The sequence below is a fragment of the Oncorhynchus mykiss genome, chromosome 9, assembly GCF_013265735.2.
Source record: "Oncorhynchus mykiss isolate Arlee chromosome 9, USDA_OmykA_1.1, whole genome shotgun sequence".
Lineage (NCBI taxonomy): Eukaryota > Metazoa > Chordata > Actinopteri > Salmoniformes > Salmonidae > Oncorhynchus > Oncorhynchus mykiss.
This window is the reverse complement of record NC_048573.1, coordinates 50964964-50983228: the sequence shown is the minus strand read 5'-3', so window position 1 is coordinate 50983228 and position 18265 is coordinate 50964964. Positions and strand designations below refer to the sequence as shown.

The following is an 18265-nucleotide window of genomic DNA, read 5'->3' as shown; positions in this document are numbered from 1 at the left end:
TCAGGATGACGTCAATGAGGGTGCCCTTGTTTACAGAGTTAGGGTTGTACCTGGTGGGTTCCTTGATGATTTGAGTGAGATTGAGGGCATCTAGCTTAGATTGTAGGACTGCCGGGGTGTTAAGCATATCCCAGTTTAGGTCACCTAACAGAACAAACTCTGAAGCTAGATGGGGGCAATCAATTCACAAATGGTGTCCAGGGCACAGCTGGGAGCTGAGGGGGGTCGGTAGCAGGCGGCAACAGTGAGAGACTTATTTCTGGAGAGAGTAATTTTCAAAATTAGTAGTTCGAACTGTTTGGGTATGGACCTGGAAAGTATGACATTACTTTGCAGGCTATCTCTGCAGTAGACTGCAACTCCTCCTCCTTTGGCAGTTCTATCTTGACGGAAGATGTTATAGTTGGGTATGGAAATCTCAGAATTTTTGGTGGCCTTCCTGAGCCAGGATTCAGACACGGCAAGGACATCAGGGTTAGCAGAGTGTGCTAGAGCAGTGAGTAAGACAAACTTAGGGAGGAGGCTTCTGATGTTGACATGCATGAAACCAAGGCTTTTTCGATCACAGAAGTCAACAAATGAGGGTGCCTGGGGACATGCAGGGCCTGGGTTTACCTCCACATCACCCGCGGAACAGAGAAGGAGTAGTATGAGGGTGCGGCTGAAGGCTATCAAAACTGGTCGCCTAGGGCGTTGGGGACAGAGAATAAGAGGAGCAGGTTTCTGAGCATGGTAGAATATATTCAGGGCATAATGCGCAAACAGGGGTATGGTGGGGTGCGGGTACAGCGGAGGTAAGCCCAGGCACTGGGTGATGATGAGAGAGGTTGTATCTCTGGACATGCTGGTTGTAATGGGTGAGGTCACCGCATGTGTGGGGGGTGGGACAAAGGAGGTAACAGGGGTATAAAGAGTGGAACTAGGGGCTCCATTGTAAACTAAAACAATGATAACTAACCTGCACAACAGTATACAAGGCATATTGACATTTGAGAAAGACATACAGCGAGGCATACAGTAATCACAGGTGTTGAATTGGGAGAGCTAGCTAAAACAGTAGGTGAGACAACAGCTAATCAGCTAGCACAACAACAGCAGGTAGAATGGCGATTGATTAGGCAGAGAGGGTCGGATTAACTACACACAGAGCCTAAGTGCGGCTGGGGCCGACAGATAAAACATAAACAAGCAGAATGGATTACCGTGATTAATGGACAGTCCAGCATGCATCAGCTATGTAGCCAAGTAATCAGTGTCCAAGGGGCAGCGGTGGATGGGGCAGGGAAGCTGGACTGGCGAGTGTTATCCAGGTTAGAAAACTAACAATGACCAAATAGCTTGTAGCCAGTTAGCTGGTTAGCTTCTGGAGGTTCTTGAGTGTGTTCTAAAAATGTAAAGATAATAGCGGTTCCGTATCACATTGGGTGAGGCAGGTTACCGGAAGGTATAAACAAATTAAAAATCGAAAAGGGATAGAAAGTAAATATGGGTTCAGTGAGTGTTTGGGACGCGGCGATTCAGACGGTTAGCAGGCCTGTGCTAACAAGCTAACAGTTAGTAGACGGTGCTAAACACGGTAGCAGTTAGCGGACCGGGCTAAACAAGCTAGCAGTTAGCAGGCCGAATTTGCAAGCAAGGAGATAGCAAGGGCTAGAGAGTTAGCCTTTGGGGACGTCGCGATGGGGGTATCTGTTTATTCCTCTTCATGCAGTGACATCGATGGACCGGTCGTGGGTCTGGATATTGTAGCCCAGGAGCTCAAAATGTTCCGTTTGCGATGGGAATCCGGGGATGAAAAATAAAATAAAATAATAAATAGGTCCGTTATGCTCTGGTTAGAGTCGCGTTGTTCGAACTGGCGAGAGCTTTCCGAGCTAAAGGTTAGCTGATGACCGGTTAGCTGAAGACCGCTAGCAATGTTTTGCTGAAGCTGGTAGTTCGTTGGCTAGCTTCAGTTGAGGGGTTCCAAGGTCCGAAGTAAATATAAATACTTTAGGAAAAATAGCTACGTTGGGTGAGGCGGGTTGCAGGAGAGTATTTAGAAGAAGTTGAGGTTCAGCAAAAAGTTTTAAAGATATGTGAAGAAAAAAAAACGAAAACAAACGATATATACAAGGGACACAACACGACAATACGTCCTACTGCTACGCCATCTTGGATCTCAGACGCTTCCATACATCCCTGTTAGTGAGAATTTCTCCTTTGCCAAGATAATCCATCCACCTGACAGGTGTGTCATATCAAGAAGCTGATTAAACAGCATGATCATTACACAGGTGCAGCTTGTGCTTGGGATAATAAAAGACCACTCTAAAATGTGCAGTTTTGTCACACAACACAATGCCACAGACTGCATGAATGTCCACCAGAGCTCTTGCCAGAGAATTTAATGTTCATTTATCTACCATAAGCTGTCTCCAACGTAGTTTTTGAGAATTTGGCAGTTATTCGAACCGGTCTCACAACCGTAGACCACGTGTCACCACGCCAGCACAGGACCTCCACATCCGGCTTCTTCACCTGCAGGATTATCTGCGACCAGCCACCCGGACAGCTGATGAAACTGTGGGTTTGTACAACCGAAGAATTTCTGTACATACTGTCAGAAACCGTCTCAGGAACCTCATCTGTTTGCTCATCATCCTCACCATGGTCTTGACCTGACTGCAGTTCGGCGTCGTAACCAACTTCAGTGGAAAAATGTTAATCTTCGATGGCCACTGGCATGCTGGAGAAGTGTGCTCTTCACGGCTTAATCCCGGTTTCAATTGTACAAGGCAGATTGCAGACAGTCTATGGAGTTGTGTGGGCGAGCGGTTTACTGATGTCAACATTGTGAAAAAAGTGCCCCATGGTGACGGAGGGGGGTTATGGAATCGGCAAGCATAAGCTACAGACAAAGAACACAACTGCATTTTATCGATGGCAATTTGAATGCACAGAGATATCGTGACGAGATCCTGATGCCTATTGTCGTGCCATTCATCTGCCGCCATCACCCATGTCGCAATGATCTGTACACAATTCATGGAAGCTGAAAATGTCCCAGTTCTTCCATGGCCTGCATACTCACCAGACATATCACCCATTGAGCATGTTTGGGATGCTCTGGATTGACATGTACAACAGCGTGTTCCAGTTTCCGCCAATATCCAGCAACTTCGCACAGCCATTGAAGAGGAGTGGGACAACATTCCATAGGCCACAATCAAATCAAATCAAATTTCATTGGTCACATACACATGGTTAGCAGATGTTAATCAGGGCAAGGTGTCTGGTAACATGACCGAATACAAACAGTGCAGCTATTCCCTCCGCAAGGCTATCAAACAAGCTAAGCGCCAGTACAGAGACAAAGTAGAATCTCAATTCAACGGCTCAGACACAAGAGGCATGTGGCAGGGTCTACAGTCAATCACGGACTACAGGAAGAAATCCAGCCCAGTCACGGACCAGGATGTCTTGCTCCCAGGCAGACTAAATAACTTTTTTGCCCGCTTTGAGGACAATACAGTGCCACTGACACGGCCTGCAACGAAAACATGCGGTCTCTCCTTCACTGCAGCCGAGGTGAGTAAGACATTTAAACGTGTTAACCCTCGCAAGGCTGCAGGCCCAGATGGCATCCCCAGCCGCGCCCTCAGAGCATGCGCAGACCAGCTGGCCGGTGTGTTTACGGACATATTCAATCAATCCCTATACCAGTCTGCTGTTCCCACATGCTTCAAGAGGGCCACCATTGTTCCTGTTCCCAAGAAAGCTAAGGTAACTGAGCTAAATGACTACCGCCCCGTAGCACTCACATCCGTCATCATGAAGTGCTTTGAGAGACTAGTCAAGGACCATATCACCTCCACCCTACCTGACACCCTAGACCCACTCCAATTTGCTTACCGCCCAAATAGGTCCACAGACGATGCAATCTCAACCACACTGCACACTGCCCTAACCCATCTGGACAAGAGGAATACCTATGTGAGAATGCTGTTCATCGACTACAGCTCGGCATTCAACACCATAGTACCCTCCAAGCTCGTCATCAAGCTCGAGACCCTGGGTCTCGACCCCGCCCTGTGCAACTGGGTACTGGACTTCCTGACGGGCCGCCCCCAGGTGGTGAGGGTAGGCAACAACATCTCCTCCCCGCTGATCCTCAACACTGGGGCCCCACAAGGGTGCGTTCTGAGCCCTCTCCTGTACTCCCTGTTCACCCACGACTGCGTGGCCACGCACGCCTCCAACTCAATCATCAAGTTTGCGGACGACACAACAGTGGTAGGCTTGATTACCAACAACGATGAGACGGCCTACAGGGAGGAGGTGAGGGCCCTCGGAGTGTGGTGTCAGGAAAACAACCTCACACTCAACGTCAACAAAACTAAGGAGATGATTGTGGACTTCAGGAAACAGCAGAGGGAACACCCCCCTATCCACATCGATGGAACAGTAGTGGAGAGGGTAGCAAGTTTTAAGTTCCTCGGCATACACATCACAGACAAACTGAATTGGTCCACTCACACAGACAGTATCGTGAAGAAGGCGCAGCAGCGCCTCTTCAACCTCAGGAGGCTGAAGAAATTCGGCTTGTCACCAAAAGCACTCACAAACTTCTACAGATGCACAATCGAGAGCATCCTGGCGGGCTGTATCACCGCCTGGTATGGCAACTGCACCGCCCTCAACCGTAAGGCTCTCCAGAGGGTAGTGAGGTCTGCACAACGCATCACCGGGGGCAAACTACCTGCCCTCCAGGACACCTACACCACCCGATGTCACAGGAAGGCCATAAAGATCATCAAGGACATCAACCACCCGAGCCACTGCCTGTTCACCCCGCTATCATCCAGAAGGCGAGGTCAGTACAGGTGCATCAAAGCTGGGACCGAGAGACTGAAAAACAGCTTCTATCTCAAGGCCATCAGACTGTTAAACAGCCACCACTAACACTGAGTGGCTGCTGCCAACACACTGACACTGACTCAACTCCAGCCACTTTAATAATGGGAATTGATGGGTAATGATGTAAATATATCACTAGCCACTTTAAACAATGCTACCTTATATAAATGTTACTTACCCTACATTATTCATCTCATATGCATACGTATATACTGTACTCTATATCATCGACGGTATCCTTATGTAATACATGTATCACTAGCCACTTTATACTATACTATGCCACTTTGTTTACATACTCATCTCATTTGTACATACTGTACCCGATACCATCTACTGTATCTTGCCTATGCTGCTCTGTACCATCACTCATTCATATATCCTTATGTACATATTCTTTATCCCCTTACACTGTGTACAAGACAGTAGTTTTGGAATTGTTAGTTAGATTACTTGTTATTACTGCATTGTCGGAACTAGAAGCACAAGCATTTCGCTACACTCGCATTAACATCTGCTAACCATGTGTATGTGACAAATAAAATTTGATTTGATTTGATTTAATGCAAGTGTAGCGAAATTCTTATGCTTCTAGTTCCGACCGTGCAGGAATATCTAACAAGTAATCTAAGAATTTCACAACAACTACCTTTACAAGTGTAAAGGAATGAATAGCCTGATCAACTCCATTTGAAGGAGATGTTGTGCTGCATGATACTGACTGATTTTCTGATCCACGCCCCTACTCTAAAAAAAAAAGGTATCTGTGACCAACAGATGCATATCTGTATTCCCAGTCATGTGAAATCCATTGATTAGGGCCTAATTCATTGATTTCAATTGATGGATTTCCTTATATGAACTGTAACTCAGTCAAATCTTTGAAATTGTTGAATGTTGCATTTATATTTTTGTTCAGTGTAAAATCAATAAACAAACAATATATTATTACATTATAATACCAACAGTGGCTGTACTTTGCCAATGAGAAGTAGCAACAGCAATATAATGATGGCATGAGAGCCTGTGCATTATCTTGAATATAGCACAGCTTTCATAATGACCAATAGTGTGTGTTCATGGTTGTAAAATGTAGTGAACATTTTACACATGGATAAATCCGTCCCTCTTGAAAGTAGGATGGTATGCTTGTTGTATTTGATGTCCTAACAAATGATTGCTGACCATATATGGATTGTTTTTACTGTTTGTTGGGTTCTTGCCATGTGTTTTTGTCCTTTTGAATTGTGATGGGCCTGTTATCAGGACCTCTGGCAGTCTCTATGGGGGTACCACAGGGTTCAATTCTCGGGCCGACTCTTTTGTATATATCAACGATGTCGCTCTTGCTGCGGGTGATTCCCTGATCCACCTCTACACAGACGACACCCTTCTGTATACATCTGGCCCTTCTTTGGACACTGTGTTAACAAACCTCCAAACGAGCTTCAATGCCATACAACACTCCTTCCATGGCCTCCAACTGCTCTTAAACGCTATTAAAACTAAATGCATGCTTTTCAGCCGTTCGCTGCCCACACCTGCCCGCCCGACTTGCATCACTACTCTGGACGGTTCTGACTTAGAATATGTGGACAACTACAAATACCTAGGTGTCTGCCTAGACTGTAAACTCTCCTTCCAGACTCACATTAAACATCTTCAATCCAAAATTAAATATAGAATCGGCTTGCTATCCCGCACCAAAGCGTCCTTCACTCACGCCGCCAAACATACCCTAGTGAAATTGACTATCCAACCGATCCTCGACTTCGGTGATGTAATTTACAAAATAGAAAACTGGATGCAGTATATCACAGTGCCATCCGTTTTGTCACCAAAGCCCCATATACCACCCACCACTGCGACCTGTATGCTCTAATTGGCTGGCCCTTGCTACATATTCGTTGCCAGACGCACTGGCTCCAGGTCATCTATAAGTCTTTGGTAGGCAAAGCTCCGCCTTATCTCAGCTCACTGGTCACGATAACAACACCCACCCGTAGCACGCGCTCCAGAAGGTTATCTCACTGGTCATCCCCAAAGCCAACACCCCCATTGGCCGCCTTTCCTTCCAGTTCTCTGCTGCCAGTGACTGGAATGAATTGCAAAGATCGCTGAAGACATCAGCTAAAATAGCTAAATGATCACTGCAGCTGTACATAGCCCATCTGTAAATAGCCCATCCAATCTACCTACCTCATCCCCATATTGTTTTTATTACCTTTTTTGCTCTTTGCACACCAGTATTTCTACTTGCACATCATCATCTGCACATCTATCACTCCAGTGTTAATTTGCTAAATTGTAATTACTTGCTACTATGGCCTATTTATTGCCTTACCTCCTCACGCCATTTGCACACATTGTATATAGACTTTATTTTTTTTCCTATTGCGTTTTTGACTGTACGCTTGTGTAACAGTATAACTTTTGTCCGTCCCCTCACCCATACCCAGGCTCGAACCAGGGACCCTCTGAACACATCAAGAACTGACACCCACGAAGCATCGTTACCCATCGCTCCACAAAAGCCCCGGCCTTGCAGAGCTAGGGGAACCACTACTTCAAGGTCTCAGAGCAAGTGACGTCACTGATTGAAATGCTATTAGCGTGCACCACCGCTAACTAGCTAGCCATTTCACATCGGTTACACTTGTTTATTCCATGTGTAACTCTGTGTTGTTGTTTGTGTCGCACTGCTGTGCTTTATCTTGGCTAGGTTGCAGTTGTAAATTAGAACTTGTTCTCAACTAGCCTACCTGGTTAAATAAAGGTGAAATAAAATGTACTTTTTTTTTTGGGGGGGGGGTCTTGTTTTGTAACTTTATTGTACATATACTGTACATTTTCATGATTTATTGCTGCACTTGCCTCTAGCCACTTATCAGGCTGTCATTGTAAAAAGGGGTGTTTTTAACTGACTCGCCTGATGGTTAAAATTATATTTGCGATCCCACAGGGTGACAGTACCATGGAAGGCCAATCGGCCTGTAGCGATGTTCTTCCCCATCTTGTTTTCGGCCACACACTCATAGCCCCCCGTGTCGTCTTGTTGGAAGCTGGGGATCTCCAAGACGGCATTGGAGTACTTCATCTTCACTTTGCTGGGGAACGGGACTCCATTAGCCCTCTTCCAAGTAATCTCAGGGACAGGGCTAGGAAAGACAGAAAGCAAAACATGTTAGAGATCTAGAGTGTCGACTCCACATCTTCTCTGTTAGACCATATCTAACGAGATTTTATGCAACTCATTTTCGTATTCTATCCATTAAATAAAGAAAGTCATTTGAAGAAAGTATGCATGTGGCCCTTCACAAACTGACGTTGACAATCATTGCATTCAAAGGCTGTTCTGACGAATAATAGAGCGATGCCACAGTCGAACAAACATAATTGCCCTAGTGACACTTCTCTATAAAAATCCCAAAATGCTTTAAGTGAGTGAAAGAAGAGGGAAGATTGAAAACATGCTCCAAGAAATACAGCTTACTTCCCAAGAGCAAAACACTCCAGCGTAACCACTGATCCTTTTGCTGCTGGTACGGTGTCGGGGAAATTAACTTCTATTTTCGGCTCGTATTCTCCCATTACTCCTATGACGTACAAGTACAAGTAGTTGTTGTTCATGCTTCCATTATTCATGACATACAAGCTATGCTACCTTGCATTGTGAGGCCCAACAAAAGCATTGTAAAACTAACAGAAAAAAATACATGCATAAACACTATTTCTTAGGTGAACTAAACTACTACTCCACTTAAAGATAGTCTATGAAGAAATCGCTCCATCATTTCCTGGTCGCAGAAATTCTAATAGTTCACCTAATTTCAGTTTATGTGACAAATCAAGCAAGTATAGCGTATATAATCATTGTACCATCTAAACTGCTGTGAAATATATTTTCCATAAGCAAAAATATTTTCTGCTGTTTGAAACTGGTGTGCAAAAACTAAAGTAAAAGAGGCAGAAATGACGCTTAAGAACAGGAAGCATAGAAATAGCGCACATAGGACGACAGATCTACAACTTCTTACACTTATTTTTAATGAATTTGTCAGGGTCGCCCTAAAAAGTTACATATTGCAGCTTTAAGCATGCATTCGAGGGAGAGTAGCGAAATAACAGCATCAAATCATTTAAAGCCTCCGTTCCTGGGTGGAATACACTAAGGTTATCTCTTGAGGGTCTGGCTGATTTTGAATGTATGGTTAATATTTAAATGTTTAATTCAACCCAAAGGCAGTGTTTACTTTCTGCAAAAGCGTGAAGAGCTGCAGAGATACTGTAGCTATAAGGAACAGTTCTTTGGATTCCTCCAAGTACAGGCAGTTGTTTAAAAAGCAGAGTAAGAAAATAAGGCACCTGGATCATCGGTGATAAAGCCTACATAATGAACATGGCCTGGCAACTAAACAATGCATATCAGGTAATCACAATGTTAGCTTATACGAAGGAGGTATACTATACATAACGCCTTTATGAAACCAGTCATGACACCTTCATGAATGTCGCCGTATCTTTCAACCCACATTCATAACACATTTATTCAACATCATGTTTAAGGTGTCTTCCAAATAAAAGTCCATTTTTATTATACTACAAAAAAGTTGGCTCAAATGAATGCCTACCTACAATGCCTGCTATCTGTATGTTATGAATCATTATGCAAGGTCTTCTGATGAATAAGCTTACCGTCTTTCCTCAGGACCAGAGATGTGGGTGAGCTGTGAACTTTGCTCTTTGTGATGCTGTTCATCACCACACAGGTATAGTTGCCCACATCTGAGGGCTCCACTTTGGCGATGTACAGGTTGCCAGTCTCCTGAGATACGAAGCGCCGGTTGTCTTGCTGGACGAAATATGGGTATTCATTGAAGACCCATGAATAACTAAGGTCTAGAAAGGTAAATGAGGGGGAGATTTAGCCAACTACTGATATGACGTAACATTCAAAACTTTAAACCAAGAACACAAATGCTGCATTTATACAGGCAGCCCAGTTCTGATATTTTGCCCAATTGGCAAAGATCTGATGTGATTTGTCAAAACACCAATACCCTATGAAAGTGACGCTAATTGTTACTTCTGGGATCCTCGTTTTGTAAGAATGGGCTTCAAAAATGCATCCTCAAATCCATGAAAACATGCAAATTTAAGATATATATTAAAATGCATATGTGTTTAGAAAAAAATATATACGAATTTGACGCCCAAGAAAAAGCACGAAGCCAAAAAGTTACAACTCTTTAATTTGAACTACAGACATAAACAACAACTGCTTAAAGGTGTTTCGACAGCTTGCCAGTCTTACATTTTCAAAAAGTACTGGGTGGCAACATTCACAAAAAAAGCATCATCTATTATGAAACACATCAAATTGCCTGTAGCTAACGGGTTCTTACCATCCTGTAGGTCCTCAGCTTGAGCAGGCGCGCTCCAGCATGCTAACAACGCTGCAAACCTTTTCTAATTTTCAACGATGTGTCTTACTTCTTGAGATTCAAATATTTTGATGAAAGGCATTGGGAGTGAGTAAATCAGTAAACAAATACTATTATAATTGTATATATCTTAAATGACCGTATTTTCATACATTTTATGATATAATCTTGAAAAGACCCGGGAGATGACCTGATCCGGAAGTATGACTTCACATTCACAGGTTAATAGTGTAAAAAAGATCTGAATTGGGCCACTCATGTAAACACAGCCATAAAGACAATGTGTCTTTGTGATGGATTTCATTTGGATTTGATTTGTGTATAAAGGGTGACATAACCACTCCCTCTATAGGGTTTATAGCCAAATGTGACATAGTGCACTATGTCAATTTCCCAAAATGCTATGCTTTATAAAGGGTGGTATAACCCCTTATACCTGCCGTCACGTGTTTTGAGCAAAGCTCCCAAAGGGATGGAGAGGACAAAAGGGATTTGTCATGAGACAACCCCTACCATCAAATGACTTCTTCCTCAGTGCCAACACCTACGCACAGTCAACATCCATATACCTACACACTGCTCTCAGATGTTATATATGTTAAATATGTTATATTTATGTTATCTATATATTAAAGTAAATAAATTGCATTCTTAATGTAAACACTACTCATATTTCAGAGCGCACGGTAAGTTTTGAAAAGACACCAAGACTTACTTTGTAGCATCTACAGACTAATCGTTGTAGTGGAGACCTGGGTAACAACAACATCTCACAGATGTTCCAACTTTATTTAAATATTTCTTAATTCCCCCCAAACAACCTTCGTATGGATTTTATTAGAGGAAGATCGAAAACATCATGACTATCTTTAGCCCAAACTGGTGTGGAATTGACCTATATGTAACGATTTGGACATTTCTGACTGTTTGAGTTTTGTGCTATCAGTTGAAATAATTGCACCAAAAGCACTGATTAAATTGTAATATGACTGCAAAATCATGCTTAAGTAGTAGTGCTAAAGTATAGTTGAAATGCCGTGTGGATTCATATAGGACTGTCAAGTGTCAAAAGAAGATAACAAAAGTAATTCAATACCTCCTGAGGACGTGGGTGTTCCACAGAGTAACACAACTCCTTGTCCTTCTCGAACTGACACCGCACTTCTTGTGTGGAGTTTAAAATGATCCAAGTCTAGAAGAGAAACAGGTCAATTATGACATCTAAGAATATAAATATAGCACTGATGACACTCATTTCCCCCTATGAACCACCTGCATGTAAAGCATTATAATGCATTTATAAGGTATGGTGTGTTATTATCAATGGTGACAATGTAATAATGCAATATAATGCAGTGTGTCAGGAGGCAGTATTATGGCCTGTTCTTAACTTACAGGCAAACTGTAGGCTTGCTCTTCTGCTGAGAACGGCTCCTATTGTGTTATAGGCTGTACACTGATACCTTCCCCCATCCTGGTAGCGGTCCAGACTTCTTATGATGAGGTTGCCCCCAGACAACCGACGCCGGTGGTCCAACTCCAGATTTATGAGAGTTCCATTCAGTGACCATCTGTGAGGGCAGAAATACCATCAGCTGCTGGCAATATTCACAAAACATCTCTATCTATTTACCACAGTGGATTTATGGGAGCAAATTGAACACTAAAACTCAATAAAGGCAGCAACCGTTATTTGGACGGTACTTAAAGTTTATTGTTATTCTGAGGTCAATGATAAAAAATAACATATACAGGTAGGTACGGTTGAGGCTTGTTTGTTTCTTTTGTTGTTTTGTCATTTCAAATGAAGGGACATACTGTGCATGAGTTTTTACTATGTCAGTATTTGAAGTACATACCAATATCCATAATTATTTATAGCAATTTGTAAATCTTCAAGCTAAGCTAAATAAGAAGAATGCCTGTTGAGATAAATCCATGTCCCAGGCCATCTACTTTGTAGGTCCAGCTGTATCCCACAATCCCAAATGAAATACTAAGAACCATATCATTACCAGATTTGCGTTATCCTTTCCGTTCAATTGGACACATACTGTATACTGTAGTTGGACCTACACCTTCGGATGGCAAGGGAATGTGGACTCATCTTGACAGACTTATTTTGGAGTTTAAAGATATCCGACAAACTTAAATTGTGTGTCATGTCCTTTTAATAATATGCAAATGCATTCATAATATTTAGTGTTATTACAGTTTTACGGTTGATATGGATATCCCATCCACTTAAGACAAACTCTCAAATACATTGTTTCCACTCTCCACCGAGGCCTATTGGTCAAAAATGCACATACTATAGTCACAGACAGTAGCACCTTGTTCTTTTTCGATTGGTATAATATGCTCAGTTCTTCTCTCTTTAAATAAGAACATTAGCACCATGAAACACCACAGCAGGTGCAAACTCACACTACCCACACAGCAATGCTTTCACACATTCCTTTCATTGCACCCTTTCTGCATTCTCATAGAAAATAGGACAATAATCAAAGCTGGTATCAAGTCCAAGGAAAACGTTAACGTCATTCACTTCCTAAATCTCGCAAATCTCCGTTTTGGAATATACTGACTTTATGACCAAAGTTATCCTACTTACACTTTTTATTCAATTTTGGGACTACAATTGATGTTTATGACTACTGGTGACGCCACATAAACCGTTTTTAACCAGAAAAGTAATTTTAAAAAATAGGTCATAGTATTTGAGAGGTAAAGCACCTTGAAACTCAGTCAATCAATCCTGCTACTATATCATGGCAATTAATTGATAGGATTTGATGACCTGGGGCTCTTGCCAAACAGGGGAAGGCAGAGGATCGTATTAGATCCCAGATGGTGACTTGTGGCATATATAAAGGCTGTTAAATTGAGCTGTGAGCTGTTATGAATGCTTATAGCAAGTAAGTTATAATGCACTATGGGATGAAGCCCTCACAGCACTAAACATGTGCTATAAAAGCATATTAGTCTATTCATAATGCATTATAAACAGCATGGTTACATTACTTGTGTTATTATTTTTCTATTTTTCTAAATAAATTATTTCTGCATTGTTTGGAAGTAAGCATTTCCCTGTTAGTCTATACCTGTCGTTTACGAAGCATGTGACAAATAGAATTTGATTTTGAATTATGTAGTTCAGTTTCTCTTTATCTCATATAATAAACACTGTTTACATGTTCATTGATTATATGAGTCCAAATATGCAGCACAAGACCAATGTATTTTATCTCAGAAACCCTGTTTCCTTTTTGGGGGTAGGAGAGCATGAGTGGCAGGAGTGAGAGAGAAAGCAAGAGAGAGAGAGAGAGAGAGAGTGCGAGAGAAGATAAAATGGAGGGAGCAGTATATTCCATTTACACTTCAAGAGAGGAGCTGAGGAGGTGTTGAGGGCATGTGGTGCAGAGCACAGCAAGCCTGAAGAGATGCAATGCTAAACACGCTCGTCTCGCCTTTAATCAGAAAATGGAAATACCTCATCTTAGCTGGGGAGATACCAACCAGATGTGATTATGAACGTAGTGTGAGCTCAATAACACTTTTATTCTTCTCATTTACACCGGCTGTGCTGGAGTAGTGTGGACGACACAGCAAAGACAGTTGACAGTCAATGCATCTTTTTGTTTTTGTTTGCGCAACTGGTTTTTCCCCCCTCTGTAAAATAACAACAAGCTATTAATGTGAAAAGCATGAGCAGGGGAGAAGCGCCACATAAACCTGACCCTTTAAAGTCCCTGATTGGCCAGACAGTCAAAACACCTAATTTCACAGGTGTAAATGAGTTGCTGATTGAAAAGCAAAGATGAAAACCAGTAGACCCCGCGGCACTGGTGTAAAACGTAGTCATAGTTGTAGTCGTAGTCATATAGAAATTCAAACCAGGTGAGTAAGTCAGAATCCTACCTGTATTGAGGAGGGGGGATTCCTTTAGCGTCACATGTAAGAGTGGCCTCCTCTTCCATAGAATCAACAGGGATAAACAAGTCACCGGGTTCCATCCTCCATCTTGGACCATGGAATGATCCACTGTCCAAACATTCTGGGGAAGACATACTCTTCAATGTAGCAGAACGTTTAACTCATATATTCTGGCTGTGACATGAGTTCCAGCTTTTTCGGATGTCACACTCAAATCGTAAATGTCCCTACAAAAGAATCATTAAACATAAAAAAAAGAATTCTACCTGCGAGACAGTCGATGATTGATAGCAGAAGAAGCTGTTTCCATGGTAACATCATCTTTGGCAGAGAAGGACGAATAAGACTTTCATTCAATAAGCTCTAAACGCCGGAACAGACAGGCCTGACCTGTAGGAGACAGTCATTACAGCAAAAACACCAAACTCAGCATACATGTCACCTCATGAAAACGTCAAATATACTGTATCTTTTTTCGTGCTTAGCCATAATTTGGACAGGCAGTGAAGACGGATATGGAATTGACATTGGCAACATTGAAATATTGAGTGATGGAATGTTGGGACTGAATGTGGGAACCGTTCATTTCTCTTAACCGTGTTTTTTTTTCAATATCCAGTTTCAACATTCCCATTGAGCAACAGCATTAATGAATCCTGTGTATTCTGATATGGAAACAAACAATACAAGCGAGCAAGGGAGGACTCATTGGCATATGGGACAAGACAGTCGCCAATCTATTAGGAGAACAACTGTTGACCCAGCTCCATCTTTCACAGAGACAAATCTATCCTCTGAGGCCCAAGGAGCCTGGACCTGTGAATTGGGTGCCATCCAATCAATTAGTCTCACCGACACCAGCATGTCTTGCCACATGCTGAGGGAATCTAGAGAGCTTGATGAGAAATCCATTCCCCACAGGTACATGATCAAGGGCGAGTGGCTGGTCATTGCGTGGTCTGCATTGCAATACTAAGGTTAATTGCAGTAGAGCAGTGATTCCCAAATACAAATAAACTAGACACAAATGAACTGAAGAATGAAACACACACAAATGTGATACCACACAAATGCACTGTCTCTCTCTCTCTCTCTCTCTCTCTCTCTCTCTCTCTCTCTCTCTTTCTCACCCACACACAAACACACACACAGATTCAAACATGATGTACACCTCATTTAAGGTATAATCCTCGGGCTAGTCTGCTTTAGTGGTGTAGTTATATGGGCTAATTGTGTGTTGGCTGCTGTAATGTCAGATTTGTAAGGTCTCAGGGAGTATTTCCTCCAGGCTTTCATGTTTACTGGGTCTTTTCTCCTGCTGGAAGTCTCCTAAATTGGATTTTCCACGCCTTCTCATGAAGAATTCTGCATGCTTCACCTCTCCAGTAGGTCTACAGTACAGCCTTGCAAACTGTATAGGCTTCACTGTGGGCTGACGATTGTTGTGTGATAGGAGTTGTGTAGAATAAGTTATTTGAAACCTGAGCTGCTCAATAAACGGTTTCATCTGTTTGGTCACCATACATAGAACTCACATCATGTGACACCACATGTGCTGGTGAAAAATAAGCCAAAGAACTGTAGCAGGATGAATGACAGATGATAAGGAGTTGTGTCACTTCCTGTACCACAGCAATTGAAACCCATAAAAGAAGCACATCTCCCTCTCTTCTACTCTGTATCTGCAAGTAACCAAATACCACAGCATTTCAACAGCAAGGCAACCCAAACTGACCACCTCTGCATTCATAACAATAATAGGACTTCCCACTGACTTAGTCAATAGAAGAATATGCATATTACTTGATTATTGTTTTAGTTCCCCAAGCATGAACAGACAGACTCATTCATTCAGAGCCATACCTTGGCAGGTTAGTCAGAATCTCTCTGCATAGAGAAATATTCAACATACTGAACTAATAGGCACCCACCCACCTCTCATCGTTTGTCCCTTGAAAAATGTATCATTGAGCAGCAGCTCATTGGAAACACCTAAATGGTTCTATCATGGCAATGCAATGAATTTTCAATGCACATGCAGCTTTGAGTGCAACCCCCCATTAGGCCTATGTACAATTTTACATCTATGCTTTGTTACATTTGAAACGGTAAAATTAGATGTGATGTCAATAGATGTTGATAACACCTATGGGTTCTATAGGAAGGACAAAGAGATGTGAAAGATGAGGTAAGAAATATACAAGAACTCATTTAACTGACAAACAAGCATTAGGCTGGCTATATGTCAAATAGCTTCAGAAATGAACTGTACAAAACAACAAATGTGTATCAATGGCAAACACATCGTGAGTGCTTGCAGTTTCTGCGAGTAGCCTAGGCTATATGTTCCTCAATCCTCAATCAACGTTAATCAAACCAAACACACAAATCATTATATGTCCAATATCTATTATTAATATTATGTTGCTGTTATATTGAGTTTGTAATTGAGAGGAAACACCTCATGTCAAAGCCTATAGGCATATGTCTTTGGTAGATAGATGGCCCACCAAGAAAACGAATTAGGCTACCAATCAAAGAACAATTTATTGAAAGTAAATTGTATTGTCACCATTGCCATCATAATGTATATCCAGCCACACAATGTTTCAGTGATTTTTCAGTTTCAATGGCATGGCCACACATGCCAAGCTTGATAATTTCCTTACCTAGCGGCCGTTTTCTCCTTATCTTGAAATATATTCAGACCAGCAGTGCACTAATTCAATTCTTTCAGCCATAATAAATAGTTGACCCGCCACGGACGCGTTTTCCACCGATTTATGTCGGAAGCACAAGCTCGTTCATACAGGTTAAACCGAAACACTGGTCAGTCAGTGTAAGAAAAAAACAGTCTGTGTAAGAAAAAACAGGCAATGAACGAAGGCACTAAATAGGCAAGCGTCTCATAGCCTACGTCGTTTTCTCTTTCCCAAAAACAACACCCACACAGTTTGCTCATGAATCAAATCGGCAACCGTACGAAAGATGAGCACAAACGCAGACCTATCTCCGAGCCACATTCATGTTGGCAGATTATGTTAAAAATAGTATTTTGCGGAGGTCTCCGTATTCCCTGTGAAGTAGCTAAAGCAGACGATAGAAGCAGAAAAGATGGAACGGTATGGCAGACGCACCTGCCGAAGCCAAAGAACTGCGCCAGTCTTCGCCAGAGATCTGAGCAGACAGAAAAACTGTGGGGACATCACTGCGTAAAAATGATCAGGATATCAAAATGTATTGATAGGATTATAAAAATTGATATGTTGATAACTGCACTTTCAGCCTGGTCTCAGAAGAGTAGATAACATAGTAAACGTACATTTGGTACACTCAATTAGTACGTTAGCCTATGTTACATTTGATATGGTTACATAAGACAGTAGGTTACTTAAATTAGTTGGGGTGGATGGGTGGGCTATAATGGCAATGTCTAGCAACCCAAAGTTAGAATCTCATCTTTAGCATTTTTAGCTAATTAGCTACTTTGCAACTACTTAGCATGTTTGCTAACCCTAACCTTAAAACCCTTTAACCTAACTCCTATTCCTAACCTTAATCACTACCCTAGCTAATATTAGCCACAACAAATTGGAATTCGTAACATAGCATATGTTTGATCAAATTTAAATTTATTGTACATTTCAATTCGTAAAGTATTGTACGAATTGCAATTGATAACATATGATACAAATTGTAATTCACAACATATCATACAAAATGGATGAATAACATCCAGAAATTAATACATATCATACGAAAGGTAACATATCATACTAATTAGAGTGTCTCCGATTTACATTTACTATGTTACGTCTACCCCTGAGTCCTGGTTGGCCCGTTATATATTGTATACTTGAAATATTGCACAGTGTAGATCCATGGCAGTCCGAATCTGCCCCAATGCTGGTGTAGACTGAATAGAAGCTATGATCAATTATTGTGGGCAACTCTTAATTGTGTGTAGTAACCTTTCAACTGATCAA

General features: G+C 42.0%; 1 protein-coding gene across 1 annotated transcript in view; it reads right to left on the bottom strand.

Annotated features, from left to right (window-relative positions):
• cntn3a.2 (contactin 3a, tandem duplicate 2) overlaps nt 1-17512 on the bottom strand; it is a 75929-nt gene extending 58417 nt beyond the window's left edge. Inside the window, exons 1-8 of the mRNA XM_021616097.2 lie at nt 16949-17512; nt 14546-14669; nt 14265-14400; nt 11739-11914; nt 11440-11535; nt 9595-9798; nt 8393-8495; nt 7873-8057 (exon numbers count right to left, since the gene is read on the bottom strand). Coding sequence (XP_021471772.2) covers nt 7873-8057; nt 8393-8495; nt 9595-9798; nt 11440-11535; nt 11739-11914; nt 14265-14400; nt 14546-14600 — 955 coding nt within the window. The 5' untranslated portion in view covers nt 14601-14669; nt 16949-17512. The remainder of the gene's footprint in view (nt 1-7872; nt 8058-8392; nt 8496-9594; nt 9799-11439; nt 11536-11738; nt 11915-14264; nt 14401-14545; nt 14670-16948) is intronic.
• Nucleotides 17513-18265: the final 753 nt, after the last annotated feature.